Consider the following 13340-nt stretch of genomic DNA (forward strand, 5'->3'; position numbering starts at 1 on the left):
CAGATGCTGCAGAGAAGTTGTTTGACCTGGTGGACAGCTTCGCGGAGAGCGCTAAGAGGAAGGCTGCTGTGTGGCCTCTGCAAATCATCCTCCTCATCCTCTGTCCAGAGATCACACAAACCATCTCCAAAGACACTGTGGAAGACAGCAAGACCAACAAGGTGGGTAGGGGTATTGAACTAATGCCAGTACCCGTACTGGTAGAGTACTGTTCAATATAATGGCAGTCCAATGTGACTAACCAGATTAATCCAGGTTTTTAGTATATTTTTTATTGCTACATGGCAAACAAGGTACCAGTAGGTGCAGTAGATTCTCAGAAAACCAAATTTAAAAAGTAGACATACATATACAGTAGTGTTCAATATGATAGCAGTCCAATGTGACTAACCAGATTAATCCAGGTTTTTAGTATATTTTTTATTGTTCCAATAAACATTATAGTAGTGTTCAAAATAATAGCAGTCCAATGTGACTAACCAGATTAATCCAGGTTTTTAGTATATTTTTTTTTTTAGAAGCCAGTAGTTGTTGAACATGCATTTCTCTTTGAAAGCCTGAGGAAAATGGGTCGTTCAAGACATTGTTCTGAAGAACAGCGTACTTTGATTAAAAAGTTGATTGGAGAGGGGAAAACTTATAAAGAGGTGCGAACAATTATAGGCTGTTCAGCTAAAATGATCTCCAGTGCTTTAACATGGTGATTAGTGATTCACAGGATTGCTAAATCCTAGAAACAAAAAAGTTTGTACAAAATAGTTTTGAGTTTGTAAAGTCAACGGCAGACACTGATATTATTTTGACCACACCCCTTTCAACTAATTGCCCAACTGCACAGCCTTAAGAGCTGCATATCACCAATGCTGGGTCTTGTTGGTTTTCTGAGAATCTACTGCACCTACTGGTACCTTGTTTGCCATGTAGCAATAAAAAATATACTAAAAACCTGGATTAATCTGGTTAGTCACATTGGACTGCTATTATATTGAACACTACTGTACCTAGAATTCAGTACAGGTACCCAACGGTACCTTTTTCAGTGTTTTATTCTCTCTGTAATAACAAACAGGAGGAAAGAACAGAGACGCACAGGGCACAGACTTACTGCAGCACTCACACACACTTTTCTTTCCTGTTGTCTCTGCAGAAACTGTTCCTGGACAGTTTGAGGAAAGCTTTAGCAGGTCAGGGTGGCAGCAAGCAGCTAATGGAGAGCGCTGCCATCGCCTGCGTCAAACTGTGTAAAGCCTCTACCTACATCAACTGGGAAGATCACTCAACCATATTCCTCTTGGTCCAGTCCATTGTCATGGATCTCAAGGTCTGACCACTAATCAAATGCTTCTCTCTATGTCCTGTTTTTTTCTTTTTTTTTTTTTTTTCCAGTTTTCTTTCTTTGTATTCATTTTGGTCACAGCAGCTACAAAATTTAACACATTTTCCACAAATATTATCCTTTTCTGTTAGAATAATTATTTTAGCTCCAAAGCAAAAGGTACTGAAAATAGGGATTTTTAAACACTGAGGTGAAAGAGTAGACAGTTTTTAATTGAAATATATTTCTGTATGTAGTTTGGATGTCTAAATGAATAGAATGCGACACATTAATAGCAGAATGCATTAACAAAAACTACAAATACTAGATAATAGAAATGTGGTAATGCTTTCCCGGCTTAATCCATTTAAGTCGGGAAAGCATTATCGCATTTCTACCATTAAAACCGGGGGCGCTGTTGCGTTATTCTACCATTAAAGCCAGGAAAGCGGATACGTCGTTTTGTAGTATTTGTAGTTTTTTCCACCTATTTTCGGTCTCTTGGCCAATGAAATGCATCAGAATACATGGTGGAGTGTCGCAATGCAACACGTTGATTTTTTAAAAAACTTTATTGAAGGTTTGGACAAATAAACTCAACTTCTCATGAAAGCCACAGCTATAAGCTCTCAAATACTGAATTTCATTTCTATCTGCTACAGAGGCTGAAAAATCTATTATTTAGTAGGAAGCGTTGACACTTCTGTTGAATTTCCAGGACAACTTCAGGTTTTAGGGAGTTATTTTAAAATCGCCCAGAGGTTTTACAGGCATTTTTTCCAGGCGTTTTAGGCCTAAATGTGTTAAAAGTCTGATGAAATTACACATAATACTACAAACATGACAGGAACATTTATGTTTTCTGTTATGAAAACAATAAAAATAAATAGACACACACAAAAAAAAGTGCTTTCACATAAGCGGAAGTGACCTGTGGCCCTTCTGTCCCACCAGGCTCTACTGTTCAACCCAGCCAAACCCTTCTGGAGGGGGGCGGGCAGCCAGAACGCTGACGTGGAGCTCATGATGGACTGCTTCGTATCCTGTTTCCGTATTAATCCTCACAACAACCAGCACTTTAAGGTGGGCTGAAAAGAAGCAATAGTAATTTGTTATTTGTAATGTTTTGTATGATGCAGGGTTCGTACGGGTGCTTGAAATCCTTCTTTAAATGTTGTATTTTCAAGGTTTAAAAAGTGCTTGCATTTTGGATAAAGTGCTTGTAAATGCTTGGAATTCTTACTGTATTTCTCTTGCAATCTGACTATATCCATCTATAGACTACAGATAATCACATGCTCAATGTAAAAAATAATGAGTAGCCTATCTGAAATGAAGACACATGGCCTGGACCAATTCAAAGTATCACTGTGTTACAAGTAAAGGAGTGAGAATATGGAATAACTGCAGCGATGAAATGGAATCATGCACAACAATTGTCAAGATAAAAAGGCTTATGAAAAATGATATGCTAAAAAAAGTTTAGGTTACAAACTGGATGAGGACGTTCTTGTAACTGCCTTCAGTGTTTTGTTTTGTTGTTGTTTGTTTGTTTGTTTTCTTTGGGGAGTAATAGAAATTCTCAGATCTAAGTTTGATATACTATGGTTGAATGATGAGAAAATAAGTCAATAAATAAATAATAATAATCCATATTTATTTGACATTAAGTGGCTATATATAGAGAGAAATTTTCTTATTTGAAAGTGTGAAGTACCAGGGGAGAGGCCTAGATAAGTATTTTATACTTCAGTCTACTCCCTTTTTTTTCGGACCAAAATGATATCAGGAAATGCGTAGTGAATATTAAGTTAACTGGTTCTTATTAGGGCCACGGGGCGAGCCGCTGCTAAACCGCGTAAATCTCAACAGAGCAGATCGCACCAGACAGGAAGTCTGACTCAGAATCAACGTAAAACACTTCCGCCCCTTTCAAATAAAACACAATACGCAGTTCATGCAGCCTAAAACTACTTCACATCAACATTACGTTATGACCAGGGGATCGATCAATCAATCAATCAATCAATCAATCAATCAATCAATCAATCAATCAAAGGGTCTCAGAGGATCGGCGACACGGACGACGAGAGACTGATTGTTGAAGTGGAACATCATACAATCATTTATGACATAACATATTGTTTTTATAAGGATAGATGGTCAGATCAACATATCTTTCACGTCTGAGAAACAAAGTAAGCTGTTGGTTGTTGTTGTTTACTTTATACACACAGTTTATCCATAGACTGTATAAATAGAGTTTAGAGTTTATCACGGGATCTTGCGGTCTCCCGTATGTTCATGATTATCACGTGTTCTCGTTATCTCGCGTGTATACGGCCGGCTCGCTAAGCTGACGTTCGAATTGATGCCGGGCAGAAGACGCAGCAAAACCTTGGTGGAGCCGTTCCGCGGCTGTAATGCCCCCAATGGAAATCCCCAGTTAGAAGGGGGGTCAATATGTTGTGCATCAAAGGGTTAAAAGTGTAATACCATCAAAGTCCTTGAAAAATGCTTGAATTTGACCACTGCTAAAGTGTACGAACTCTGATTATGTGTTGCTCTAGCTAACTCTCATTACCGTGTCCTCTTTCCCCTGCAGGTCTGTTTGGCCGCCTCCTCCCCCTCCACGTTTCACTTTGTTCTGGTCAACTCTTTGCACAGAATTATCACCAATGTAAGTCTGCAGAGCCTTTTTACACATTAGTGACGATGGAATCATTTGATGAGTTACCTTACTTGTTTTCCTCTGCGTTGTCTACTTTTAGTCTCATCTGGACTGGTGGCCTAAGATTGACGCAGTGTACTGCTACTCTGGAGAGCTCCGCTTTATGTTCTCAGACACCCTCAACCAAGTAATCAAAGGCGCTGGCACCCACGCTCCACTCCGCATGACACCGGTAAGAGCACAGTGACATGTTACATTACTTTACTACATTAAACATGCCAAATCATAGTTTGAGACTGAGGGGTAATAAACTAATCAACTAGATTAGCTCCTCAGGCCAAGTTCAGACAAGATCACGTATAGCAAAACCACCAGTAATCCCATTCTTCTGAATGGAGGTAGTGCATTTGGGCTGTGCAGCAAAGTTGAACTTGGAAAAACGCAGCTCAACATCACGCTTCGGTGGACAAAGCAGTAACCAGCCAGTTGGTGAGCCAGTACAGTAAACAAAGGCTGACATGATGCTGTTTGGTATCATAGTTAAACCAAAATTATGAGGGTAAATAATGTTGGGCGTGGAAATGTTGAGATCAGAAAAAACACTCTTATGGCAAACAATAATTGTGACATATACACTACAGTAGGGTTGTCACAATACTAAAATTTTCAACTCGCTACCAATACTCAGGAAAATATTCGATACTAGATACCATTTTCTATTCCACGGATACCAAGGATAAAAACAAAGACCCCAAAATTTAACAGAAGTATTTTTACTAACAAGAAAAATGCAACATGTAAAATTTAACAGAACCACAGGTTAAGTATTTATAATAAACAGTTGTGCAAAAAGAAACTGCAACTACGATAACGAGCTTCAGATACTCGATACTTTTGAAAATGAGTATTGTATCCGGATAAGTTTTAGTATCGATACTTTTTTGAGTATCGATACTTTTGACAACCCTACATTACAGGCCAAAAGTTTGATTATTATTGATTATAATTGTTTTTTGCTGCTCAGGTCCCTCCTCCTAGCCAGGCCTCCTCCTCCTGTGATCAGGGAGTGAGGACAGCTGGTTTCTTTGAGTCTGTTTTTTTGTTGAATGAGAGAAGGAAGTGAGGAGTGAAACAATTTATCAACCACTAAATTACATTTGTTATTTTGGCTTATTAAATGGCTCGATTAAAAAAAAAAAAAAAAAAAAAAAAAAATCGAATTAATTAGAGGCTTTGTAATTAATTAATCGAAATTAATCGCATTTTAATCGCATATAAATATTTGACCTGAGAACAGTGAGAAGTAATTTTTTTCACATGGATTGTTAGTATACCATTGAATAATGACTGAATACATTAGCTTAAGCAACAAAAATATTGTTTATTTTTGTTCAAGTCCAACAGACCACTGCAATTTTTGCCATTAAGTGTAGCAATAGCGTATTTAGAAATATAGTACATTTCAGAAATTCAGGTAGCCTATAGGTAGGTAGACCTTCTGCATGTTGTTGGAGCCTATTAATTCTTTGTATTTTGGGAATGCTGATGACTATTGTAGGTGAACTATTATTATTGATTAAAATTTGTTTTTTGCTGCTCAGGTCCCTCCTCCTAGCCAGGCCTCCTCTCCTCCTTTTTTTCTGGTGCAAAATAGTAAAGTATTGAATGTAATTCTTTAGCGCAGTTTGAAAGCATTGACCCTGAACCTAATGAGAAACCCTGCTGTCCTCCCACAGAGTCTGACATTCAAAGGGAAGATGACCACCAGCCTTAAGTTTAAAGAGAAAGCCACAGAACTGGACACTCGAAGTTACAAGTGCCTCCTTCTCGCTCTTGTCAAACTCATCCACGCCGACCCCAAACTCATGTTGCATGTGAGTGTGCCAAGTCATTCATTTCAGAATGACTCTGGCTTGGAAAGCACTTTCATGTATGAGTTTAATTATAATGAAGCTAACAACTTTTGCAGAAATTGTGTCGATTGTAGTTCATCACAGCTGTATTTGTATTTAACTGTTTTTGTTAGAACCCAGTGAAGCAAGCTCCAGAGGTGCAGAGCAGCACAGCAGAGCTCATCACTGGCCTGGTGCAGCTAGTGCCTCTAACTAACACCACCCAGCTGTCACAAGAAGCCATGGAGGTCAGAGGACAAACACTCCTTCACTGATTGCATGAATAACGGTTCTCATTTTTATGGAACAAGGGTATGATTTGTAGTATTCTGACTGGGGCCAGGACTCGATTAAACAAATTAATCTAATTAATTAGAGGCTTTGTAATGAATTAATCGAAATTAATCGCATTTTAATCGCATATAAATATTTGACCTGAGAACAGTGAGAAGTAATTTTTTTCACATGGATTTTTAGTATACCATTGAATAATGACTGAATACATAAGCTTAAGCAACAAAAATATTGTTTATTTTTGTTCAAGTCCAACAGACCAGTGCAATTTTTGCCCTTAAGTGTAGCAATAGCATATTTAGAAATGTAGTACATTTCAGAAATTCAGGTAGCCACAATTTCACAACGAAATTAAAACTAAAACTAATGAAAAAAACAAAACTATGATAACCTTGTTGGAGACCATGTCCACAGTGTCCTGTTTTACTGTTTAGTGTCAATGAGACGGCGCAGACCGCAAAGAGTGGAATATTTCTTACAAGCAAAAGTCCTACATTCAAAACCGTGCAAAAAATGGCCAACTGATCATCTACTTAAATAAAAAAATATTCTCTTCAGTTACTGTACAGAGCCTGTTACACTTTTGGTTTATGCATTTGGGAAGTAGGCGCCATCTCATGGTGATGTCTTGCAATTGAAGGAATGTGCGTGTTAATAGTGTACAGTATACACAGTACAGGCCAAAAGTTTGGACACACCTTCTCATTCAGTGCGTTTTTCTTTATTTTCATGACAATTTACATTGTAGATTCTCACTGAAGGCATCAAAACTATGAATGAACACATATGGAATTATGTACTTAACAAAAAAAGTGCGAAACTGAAAACATGTCTTGTATTTTAGATTCCTCAAAGTAACCACCCTTTGCTTACTAGAATATAAGACATGTTTTCAGTTATTTCACACTTTTTTGTTAAGTACATAATTCCACATGTGTTCATTAATAGTTTTGATGAATTTACAATGTCAATAGTCATGAAAATAAAGGAAACGCATTGAATGAGAAGGTGTGTCCAAACTTTTGGCCTGTACTGTACATACACACACACAATCTTTGTTTTCAAATTCAGTTAATTTTAGTTAGTTTTTAGAGTGACTTTGCTAGTTTTAGTTTTTTTAAAATGCTTTAGTTTTAGTTTAGTTTTTATTAGTTTTAATGTTAGTTTTAGTTTTTTGTAAAAAAAACTTCCACTAACCACAAACCATTCTTTTCTTGTTCTCCTCTTGGTTCTTGTTCTACCTCTCCTGTCGTCTGTCCTGTGTGTTTCCAGGCTCTGTTAGTTCTGCACCAGCCAGAGACCATAGAGCTGTGGAATCCTGATGGCCCCATAGAGACGTTTTGGGACATCAGGTACTCAACAATCTCCTTCAGGAGGACATGGGAGATCAAATGCTTGGCTCAATTCTTAAATCATACTTACATACTTACAGAGCCACCGTTGTCTGCTGTGACACGGTAGCTTTATAATTGATGATATAATTTACAGATTGTACATTGCTTATTGATCCCTCTCTCCCTGCTGTGTGGTCTAAGATTGTGGATTAAGTCACTTTAACTGATCGGAAACATCACAGGTAGTGAAGCCTGATTCTAAAGGGGTTTTACTTGAGCGTAAATAAACTTGGTGTGACATGACTCTTTTAAATTGAACTGTTATTGTCAACCAGGACAAGTGTGATTTGAGTGGCTGATAAACATTTTTCAATAGCAAAATATATGGATTGTTTTCAAACACAAATACTGTGCTGTTTTATTAGATTTTGTAAATTTGGTTGGTTTTGTAAGCTAAGATTTGGTAAGCATTCCTTTTAGTAAAACAATTCCTATTCGTATTTATTTCGAACAATTCATGTGATGATTGTGTGAAAACCAGAAAAGCCTTATGATCCTTTATGTTATAAACTTATTGTTGAAGTTTTCATGGGAACAACTTTCTTTCCCTTTTCCTTCTCTCTTCAGTTCACAGGTGCTGTTCCTTATCTGCCGCAAACTGATTGGCCAGCAAATGGTTAACGGGACAGAAGTTCTCAAATGGCTGAGGGAGATCCTCATCTGCAGGAACAAGTTTCTGCTCAAGAATAAGGTACTGTCCTATTCTTTAACTGCAAAAACTAATTGACCAAAATTATGCCGGCTTCTCTTGAAAATCCACTATTCCACTAGTACTTTTCCACTAGTACCACTAGTACTAGTACATTAGGTATATTTGCAAGTTGCATTGATGGCACCTATTTTCAAAGTGGGTTGCACGGTCTCCAAAAATGGCTGCGACTTAATGGTCCCAGTCTAGAGCCCTGCCTTGGTGTATGATTTGGTGAAGCAGATATTTGGTGGCGAGAGTGCTCAGAAAGGTTAAAGAATTTGTGTGACCCTGTTTGTGACGGCGGCGGCTCAGTTCGTCCAGTAACCGGAATGTTGGTGGTTCGATCCCCGACCATGGCAGCCTCCATGTCAAAGTATCCTTGAGCAAGATACTGAACCCCAAATTGCTCCTGATGCTGCGTTCATTGGTGTGTGAATGAATTCCCAATGGTGGCAGGTGGCACCGTTTAGGGTAGCCTCTGCCACCAGTATGAATGTGTGTGTGAATGGGTGAATGAGCGCAGTCTGTAGTGTAAAGCGCTTTGGATAAAAGCGCTATATAAGTGCACCCCATTTACCATTTACCCATTGTGAGAAAAGCAGCTCGCATAATCTACTTTTGGTGCTTTAATGTTCCAGGAGTGTGCCACTATGGGTGGTGGGATCCCAATCTGCCGGCAAGCGCAGACAAAGTTGGAGGTGTCTCTATACATGTTCCTGTGGAGTCCCGATACAGAGGCGGTGCTAGTGGCCATGTCGTGTTTCCGCCACCTCTGTGAGGAGGCTGACATCCGCAGCGCTGCTGACGAGGTGCCCGTCCAGAACATCCTGCCCAACTACGCCACCTTCAGTGAACTTGCCTCTGTCAGCAACATGATGGGAACGGGTCAGTACTTACAGTAGCACTTCAAGTCTCACCTTGAATACTGCACCTTAGCTCAATGTTTTTCAACATCTCACGATGTATTATTGATGCACTTATGTGAAGTTTCTGGGCTTTCTAAAATTTAATTTACAAATGCTGAAGCAACAAACTAGTTTCTTATAATAATAAAAAGTAAAATCGTTTTTTAACAATTACATCCAACACTTGGGTTTCTACTACAAAGACAGATGAAACACAACTGACAAACAACATGCGTGTATAAAACATGTCAAACTTAGCTTCTGTATAATACAAAACTTCTAACCTTTCTGATATCGCCTCAATTGTTTACTTTAGCGTTTACTTTTAGAGTAAAAAAAACATTAGACACACATATAAGAAGTTAGCATTCACATCTTACTGCCAGAACCTTCATCCACTTGGCAAACCATTTCCTATGTCGTCACATGCTCATTATTCCTGCCTTTACTTAGTTTTTTGGTATTTAGTTGTAAAATGATAATATCCAAAAAAGTGTCTCAATGGCTCCCAGTTGTACAACTATGCAGAATGTAATTCCTCCCTTTTGGAACTTTGTACAAATTATCCAGGCTTTGCCATGCTTAAACTGTAAACTGTTTTGGTGTTGTTTCCACAGGCCGGTCCACGTTGCAGAAGAGGGTAATGGCCCTGCTGAGGAGGATAGAGCACCCCACACCAGGAAACATTGAGGTAGCGTTCAGTTCAGATTCAAACCCATTCTTCTGTGCGTATACGTATATGATGGTCTCACATCTGTTTGTTCCACTGTTGATATCCTGTTTATTTCTGCTGGTTTCACTCTCAGGCTTGGGAAGACACGTATGCCAAATGGGACCAGGTCACCAAACAGATTCTCAACTTCCCTAAAAACAAGGCAGATGATGGACAGGTAAACATGTTACAGACAAACGATAAACAAAATCTTCTGAAGAGCAATTCCTGTAGGTGACAACACTGATACTGCCAAGTACTTTTGTAATTGTTAATAGTACAGTAAATAGTTGATTACTACTATATATAGTAGTAGTTAAATAATTTATGATGAAAATAGATAAATAATTTATTATGAAGGCAGTCAGTGACTGGTCATTAGGAACATTTGTTCACACTTTCACAGCTTTTTCACATTTCTGTGTGGCAGATTATTGGTCGACTGAGTGCTGAGTGCAGGGCTACAGACTAACTGTTTGCATTGGTTGCACTGGTGCCCCTAACTTTTTTTTAGGTGCACCAACACAAAATTTAGGTGCACCTAAATGTTTCATTGCGTCGCCATAAGGTCACCTTTTTATCGCTCTCCATAACTTTCATAAAATGTGAATGATGTTTAAATAAGAAAAAGGTGCAGAGAAATGCTTGTCTTTATTTCATTGAACTGTTCTCACTAAAAGCACATTTTATATATATAAAAAAGTGTTTAAAGTACTTCACTGAGCTCAAATTGAACATTTCAAACTAAAACATGAAGCAAAATAAAACAACAAAGACAACAAACATCTTCTACATTTATAATAAATGAAAAGAAAAATCGTTCTAGAAGCTTTATTTCCTTTCATGATCTGTTAGTTCCACCATTCAGATTTATTATAGATATTATTAAAGTCATCAGTCCCATGTGAGGCGGATCATTCCTGAGTGTAGGTTTGATATGAGTGACATCATTTATGTTTTCCCTTAATCATCTAACCTATTATAATAAAACACGGGCTGGTGTTCAGCCGGTGTTCATCTATATATAGTCGCAAATAATAATAAAAAATAATAGAATATAAAGGCATTCCTGTGTCCCTGAGCAGTTCACAGTATAAATACAGAATGCAGGTTGTTATTCATGTGCAGGTGCATGTTTGTTAAACAGAGAAAACACTTATTATTATTATTATTAGTGCATGTCTAGAATCAGAATCACCTTTGTTCCCATTGCACAGAGTAACAAGTACTAGGACAACGAAATTAGCCATCAACCCGTCCAAACGTATACTTAAAACACACATACAATATGACAGAGGTGGACAGAGAAGTATGTTTGCATATCTGTATATGACACCCCATGAGTGTATGAGTTCGGTCACGGGAGAACACAGAGAGGTGATGAAAAGAGAGAAAGATTAAAAATAAATGTATGTTTTCACCCGGGCAGCGTCAGGTGCACCAGTGCAACCTAGAAAAATTATTAGTGGCACTCTTAAAAATTGTGGTCGCAAAAAATATTCTTTAACCCTTTGATGCACAACATATAAACACCTTCTAATGCACAACATGGGTCAAAAATGAACCACATTATTACAACAGTTATTATATCAATTCTTCCTTTCATACTTTAAGAAAAATAGTTTTTGCATTATTTCATCAAGTTTACACACATGGGTCAAAAATGACCTTGTGCATCAGAAGCGTAGTGATACAAAAAGTGAATTTAACAATGTGAGTATATGTGTAACTTTGTTTGTCTTATTTTGAAGGTTTAACTTTAAAAGAGTTGTTAGAACCATCAGATTACATTGGAAAATCACATATTTTAACATTTGAGACTTATTAGAGCCACCAAATAATAATTTTCATTGGCAAAACACCAATTTAACAAAATAGGATAGTTAATATTTGTGTCTTCTTTGTCAGGTTTTAAAGACATTTTAAGAAATGAAAACAAAAAAATGAGGATGTATGATGATCAGAACATTTGAGGAAAACCTGCAAAATTAAATTAATTTGAAATGATGAAATTAATTTATTGCAAAGATAAACAATATAAAAACGTAATCGGGTCACTTTAGACCCGTGTTGTGCATCAAAGGGTTAAAGACCCTAAAATAAGCAAGAAATGACGTCGGTCAGTAACCCAGTTGGCAACCGTTCAGTGTCTCTGTGCCCCCTATCCAACCCCCACCCCCCCATTCCCTCTTTCCACACACACACAGCAGGAGTGGATCAACATGACCGGCTTCCTGTGTGCTCTGGGCGGTGTGTGTCTCCAGCAGCGCAGCACCCCTGGGCCAGCTACCTACAGCCCACCTATGGGCCCCATGAGCGAGCGCAAACACTCCATGATCTCCATGGGTCCCTGCGACGTGTCCAACCCCGTGGCCACGGCCTCCGCCTGCTCCTCAGCTCTATCGGCCTCCAGCGAGGCGCCCGTCAGCCGCTTCATAGACCGGCTGCTGGGCCTGCTGGTCTGTGGCCACGACAGGGTAGGCCTCCATGTTCGCACTAACGTCAAAGACCTGCTAGGGCTGGAGCTAAGCCCCGCCCTCTACCCCATGCTCTTCAACAAGCTGAGGAACAGCATCGGCAAGTTCTTTGACACACAGGGACCGGTGAGTAGAGCTGTGGCACTGCTTCTTATTTTGGTAACAAAATAAACAAACAAAATATTAAAAATAAAAAGGCCAAAAAATAAAAATATTTATTCCTTTATTATATGTATTTATAATATGTCAAAGCGATCCTTGGTCCCTGGATGTAGTTGAGCAGTGAATTGACCCCCACTATGTGCCCTCATGTACTCTGTAGCAAGTAGAAATATGGATTTAATTGCAGTTGATCTAAAAAACTCTGTCAGGTTAATTAAACCTGTTTGATATGTGCTGTATTTTGAATTTGTACAGAGCAAAATCATGTCCAAAGATAATGTAGACCTGTTTTGATGGTATTATACTTTTATCACACACATTATCTGTCAATACAAAGTTTAATTAATAATACAAATGCTGCTCATGTCAACTGTATCTCTGCATTGAGAGTATGCAGAGTTTTGTAGTCGGAGGGTTTAGGTGGGTTAGCTAATGCAGGTTTAATTTACTCAAGCACAACAGACATTTTTGTTTATAAGCTGTTATTCTGTGTTTTTTTGGCCATATATATTTTTTCAGTCCCTCCGTATCACCATTTCATGGCTTGCTGATGCAGCTTTCTAAATCCGCACATTTTTTTTCTTATAATTGAGATGTAGGATAACAAAAAGCATGTTTCTTTTTGAAATGTAATCAGTGGTTCTGCTTTTCCAGGTTCCTATCAATGACACTAACACCCAGTTTGTGGAGCAAACCATAGCCATCATGAAGAACCTCTTGGATAATCACACAGAGGGTAGCTCTGAACATCTGGGACAGGCCAGCATCGAGACGATGATGCTCAACCTGGTCAGGTCAGTAGTCCTTTCTCTCCACCTAGTACTGGC

The 13340-nt window shown here is 38.5% G+C and overlaps 1 protein-coding gene across 2 annotated transcripts in view; it reads left to right on the forward strand.

Annotated features, from left to right (window-relative positions):
- nf1a (neurofibromin 1a) overlaps positions 1 to 13340 on the forward strand; it is a 114763-nt gene that overhangs the window by 22473 nt on the left and 78950 nt on the right. The window contains exons 8-21 of one of the 2 annotated variants that reach the window (XM_059331950.1): positions 4 to 161; positions 1148 to 1321; positions 2270 to 2398; positions 3921 to 3995; positions 4087 to 4218; positions 5723 to 5860; positions 6013 to 6126; positions 7445 to 7524; positions 8134 to 8257; positions 8896 to 9142; positions 9780 to 9853; positions 9969 to 10052; positions 12082 to 12477; positions 13168 to 13307. In XM_059331950.1, coding sequence (XP_059187933.1) covers positions 4 to 161; positions 1148 to 1321; positions 2270 to 2398; positions 3921 to 3995; positions 4087 to 4218; positions 5723 to 5860; positions 6013 to 6126; positions 7445 to 7524; positions 8134 to 8257; positions 8896 to 9142; positions 9780 to 9853; positions 9969 to 10052; positions 12082 to 12477; positions 13168 to 13307 — 2065 coding nt within the window. The remainder of the gene's footprint in view (positions 1 to 3; positions 162 to 1147; positions 1322 to 2269; positions 2399 to 3920; positions 3996 to 4086; positions 4219 to 5722; positions 5861 to 6012; positions 6127 to 7444; positions 7525 to 8133; positions 8258 to 8895; positions 9143 to 9779; positions 9854 to 9968; positions 10053 to 12081; positions 12478 to 13167; positions 13308 to 13340) is intronic. The other variant, XM_059331951.1, reaches the window with a different exon arrangement.

Source organism: Centropristis striata, chromosome 4, assembly GCF_030273125.1.
Source record: "Centropristis striata isolate RG_2023a ecotype Rhode Island chromosome 4, C.striata_1.0, whole genome shotgun sequence".
NCBI classification, from domain to species: Eukaryota; Metazoa; Chordata; class Actinopteri; order Perciformes; family Serranidae; genus Centropristis; species Centropristis striata.